The following is a 4,668-nucleotide window of genomic DNA, read 5'->3' on the forward strand; positions in this document are numbered from 1 at the left end:
ACAGGAACAAAATACATTTGAAATATACTAAAATTAGGGCTTTCAGTTTCAATTTATTTGACGTGAACCAAGAGAAAATATTACCATCTACAGCCACGAGAGGGCGCTCTATGCTGCTCAGTGCTCGTGTAGCCTACACTGAGCAGCATAGAGCGCCCTCTCGTGGCTGTAGACGGTAATATTTTTTCTTGAATTTTGGTTCTAAATAAATGCGACTTATAGTCCAGTGCGACTTGTGTTTTTTTTGCCTCGTCATGACGTATTTTTGGACTGATGCGACTTATAGTCAGAAAAAAAAAATAAACATAAAAACAGATAATTTGAGATACATATTGAAATAATACTAATAATAATATAATTAATATAATATAAACTGTAATAATAATAAATAATATTGAAATAATAAGAAACTAAAACCGCCAGCATGTGGCTGTAAATGTCTTTGAGTAATTCATTAGATTTGGCTGATTCATAAAGGAATTCAGTAAATGGCACTTATCTATCTATCTATCTATCTATCTATCTATCTATCTATCTATCTATCTATCTATCTATCTATCTATCTATCTATCTATCTATCTATATCTATCTTCTGTATTATAGATTAGTGAAATGGCTCACTTTATGAATGGGCTTTTGAATCATTGATTCAACCAATTCATTCAAAACGCAGATTCATTCAGAAACGAAACACTGCTGTGTAGCTCGGAGACATTGTATATGTTCACGTTTGCATTCATTATATTCGGGACAAATAGCACTTGTGATATTGCTTATCATATGATATTATTATGAGACAAAATCTCATACCAGGAGTATTTTTGCCCTGATATCTTGAATTTTACGGCATAGCTGCATTTATGGCATTGCTCCCCTGCATAATATTTGTCAGAAGTCAACTGTAGGAAATGTAAAATGATGCACAGCTCTGGGGGTGGGGCCAGTGCGTTAACTGCGTCAAAATATTTTAATTGTTATTTTTTCATAACTAATCAATTAAGTTAACATGGTCAACTGACAGCCCTAATTAAAATAGAAAACAATTAGCATAACCTTTATTTAAATTGCAATAAGAAACTTTCAAAAAACATTTACCACAACTTTTGAATGGCAGTGTACATGAGCTAATAGCTAATCCTCCAGCCACAGCGAGACTCATGCAGTTTCCCACTGTTCCCCCTCCAAAAAGCACCAAAGGACTCTGTGAATACCACATGATGAGGTGCCTTGACTCCTGAAAATAAAAGCCCATTATCCCAATGCCTTTGTGCTCCTCTTTCTGACTCTTTTGGTGTGGCCCCCATTGTCTCAATTGTCTGCTTCCATTCTCAGACCCTCTAGCCATCTTTGCCCCATTGCCAGTCAGTGAATCCTTGATTTGGTCCTTCTCTTCTTCCACAACCCATGCCTCTCAGTCTGAATAGCCTGCATGTTCCCTCTCTTAAGTTCAAACAACAGACGGCCTCCTTCCAAATACATTTACTACAAGGGTGGGCTCAACGGTCTCTCTGATTCCCTTGTTCTCTCTGTTTCGCCACAGATGTCTGCAATGTCAATCAGCAGAATAAGGCGGGCTATACTCCCATCATGCTAGCAGCACTTGCTGCTGTGGAGGCCCAGAAGGACATGAGGGTGGTTGAAGAGTTGTTCGGCAAAGGTGATGTCAATGCTAAAGCCAGTCAGGTTTGTGTTATTCTATTGTTGCATTTGAGCATTGCTTCAAACTGAACTAAGCACATATTCATTCATTTATTTATTTTTGCATAGATTGAATATACAGTAAGGTAGTAGTACTTGCCCATAGCCTACACTCTTAGAAAATAAAGGTGCCAGGAAGTTTTTGCAGTGATACCATAGAGGATTTTTGGTTTCCCAAAGAAACTTTTATTGAACAGTTCTTAAATGAATTGATATTGAAATTAGTTTGGTATCATGAGCTTACAATTAACAATTAAATAGATTTTTGAAATTAAATATAAGTTAATTTTAATTTTGGGGTCAGAAAGAATTTTAAATATTTGTTTCTTGAAGTCTGCTTCCCAAGGCCACATTTGTTTAAATAAAAATACAGTAAAAACAGTAATATTGTGAAATATAATGTCAAAGAAATGATCTATTTTAATATTGTAAAATGTAATTTATTCTAGTGATTTCAAAGCCGGATTTTAATAATCATTACTCCAGTCTTCAGTGTCACGTGATCCTTAAGAAATCATTCTAATATGCCGATTTTTTTTTTGATAAATAGAAAATTCACAAGGAATTATTTATAAATGTCTAAATGTGTTTCCTGTCACTTTTGATAAATTTGTAAAATAGTATAATTAGTATAAATTAGCATTAAACTAGATTATTGGCTTTTGAGGCAGTAGTCTGTTACTTTTGAAGTCTCTAAACTGATCTCATTGACTGGGAGTCCAGGCTGGTCAGACAGGGCTGATGCTGGCTGTCAGTCATGGCAGAATGGACATGGTGAAGGCTCTGCTCGCCTGCGGTGCAGACGTCAACATCCAGGATGATGAGGGCTCGACCGCACTTATGTGTGCTAGTGAACACGGCCACGTTGAGATAGTCAAGCTCCTGCTGGCTCAGCCGGGCTGCGACGCCACACTCAGCGATAATGTGAGTGAGCAGAGTCTCAGTTTAACCTAGATAGTCCACCAAATGCGTGTAATGAACATGAAGTATATTTATGTAATGTGTTCCACTCATTTCTCATAGTAGATACTGCTGTTGTTAATCAGAAAGCAAGTAAGGCTAATAAGGTGTTTGCCATTTGTATGTTTGCTCTCTTGGCTCTAGGATGAGAGCAATGCCCTGTCTATTGCTCTGGAAGCAGGTCATAAGGACATAGCAGTGCTGCTGTATGCCCATATGAACTTCTCCAAAGCTCAATCACCAGTGAGTGACCACAGTTCACATACAGCTGATATACAGTGCATTCATTTGATCTATTTGTACCTTGTGTTGATTAGTGTTTTTTTTGTTTTTTTTGTGGTTTAATTTAATTTTTTTAATAAATTGGACTGTTTCAGTGGATAATTTATTTAGTAATAAGCAGAGTTGAAAGTTAGAAGGAGGCCTATTACAATAGCTGTGGATTTTGCAACTGACTCATGTTTGGCTCCGTTTCCTGTAAATCATATCTTTTATGTCTGTCATCTGTTCACAGGGTACGCCTCGACTTGGGAGGAAAACTTCACCCAGTCCTACAAGGAAAGGACATGTTTGATCGTAGAGCTTCTACCCCACCCTGCCTGAGCTGCTATTTATTCAGGTTCTGCCATGCCTACCATTATCATCAGCTAGAAACCAAATCTACAGCTGAAAACTTACTCCAAAGCTCAACTAATGGATAGTAGGCAATTAATACTGAGCACTTTCTTCAAACTTCTCCTGAGTTATGTCTTTCTCCTTGGCTTTTAGATTATAATACAAATGGACTTGCTAGCTAAGAGTCAGTCCCTTAAAAGACCTCAAATATGTACTCACCCTGAATGTATTCAGAAAGTATTCTTCTGCCTGAAATCACCAGCATAATGTCAGAGCTAGACGTCAACTGGAAAGTGGCTATGGAGTTGCCTTTAGAATATTGTTATTCTCATATAAATGTTTAAATATATGGATATATCTTTGTATTCTCCCTCCTTTGAATGGTCTAAAGCTAAAGTTTTTTTTTTTTTAATAATCAGTAATTTATAATTCCAAGATGTGGCCAATGTTGCCTGTCAATAAGCTTTATTTGAACCATGTATATGCTGCCCAATATGTTCAGCCTTTGGGGTTTAAATCTTTTTGCCTCCATCAAATCCCCGGGTAACAGAGGTTGAACCACAGACTCACAACACATATTTCTAGATTTGGAAAAGTCTTTTATACTTGCCATTTTATCTATTTAAAAATCACAGTATTTAGGACAGTTCAGATTTATTTTGTAACATGAAGTTATATATGTACCTATTAAAAGTTTTTATTTGAAATTATTGTACTTTGTATATATTGTATGTTTGAGATAAGTGGATGCAGTAGCTTTGACTGGCCTTCATGTAATAAACGTATGTCGTAGCTCTAATATGTGACTTTTCATGTAGTCACAAACAAAATAACAAATAACTAGTAGCCAATAACTTTATAATAAAGTACTAAGATGACATTGCTATTGAAACTCTTCTTTCACTTAATCCACTTGCTTAAAGGTCAATAGTGCAATGTCTCCCTCTACTGGAATCAACAGCTAATGTATATTTCTTACATATTTTGACACACTGGCTTGAACTCTTCCTTGTTAGGCATGGTTATTAAAATAGGAAATATTGAGTTGAAAATGTAATTGTATACATTAAATGTATACATGCCTTTTTGACAATTTAATATCGAACATTTTATCTAATTTAATCTAATCTAATTTGATCTAATAATCTTATTTAATATATATATTTTTTTTTTCTTCCCAAAACCAAAGTACTTGTGTATATAAACCTGATAAGATACAGAAAATGTTGAATATAAAATAATAATAATAAAAAAATATATTATTATTTATTTTGGCCCATAGAACTTATATATTGCTGTTTATTTATGTGTAAATAATCACGTATTTTTTTCTTCTTTGCGTCACTTTTGATACCTAAATGCCAACAACTGACTGGAGCCCATATCAAATCTGAC

General features: G+C 35.2%; 1 protein-coding gene across 6 annotated transcripts in view; it reads left to right on the forward strand.

Moving 5' to 3' along the window:
* The window catches only part of LOC113049206 (KN motif and ankyrin repeat domain-containing protein 1-like), a 46,624-nt gene extending 42,473 nt beyond the window's left edge, over nt 1-4,151 (forward strand). For 4 of the 6 annotated variants that reach the window (XM_026211354.1, XM_026211356.1, XM_026211357.1 and 1 more), the window contains exons 9-12: nt 1,541-1,683; nt 2,422-2,622; nt 2,803-2,901; nt 3,173-3,232. In XM_026211354.1, the coding sequence (XP_026067139.1) occupies nt 1,541-1,683; nt 2,422-2,622; nt 2,803-2,901; nt 3,173-3,232 (503 nt within the window). Of the gene's footprint in view, nt 1-1,540; nt 1,684-2,421; nt 2,623-2,802; nt 2,902-3,172 lie in introns of all 6 variants that reach the window. The other 2 variants (XM_026211353.1, XM_026211358.1) reach the window with 1 other exon arrangement.
* Nucleotides 4,152-4,668: the final 517 nt, after the last annotated feature.

The sequence above is a fragment of the Carassius auratus genome, chromosome 30, assembly GCF_003368295.1.
Source record: "Carassius auratus strain Wakin chromosome 30, ASM336829v1, whole genome shotgun sequence".
Taxonomy (NCBI): Eukaryota; Metazoa; Chordata; class Actinopteri; order Cypriniformes; family Cyprinidae; genus Carassius; species Carassius auratus.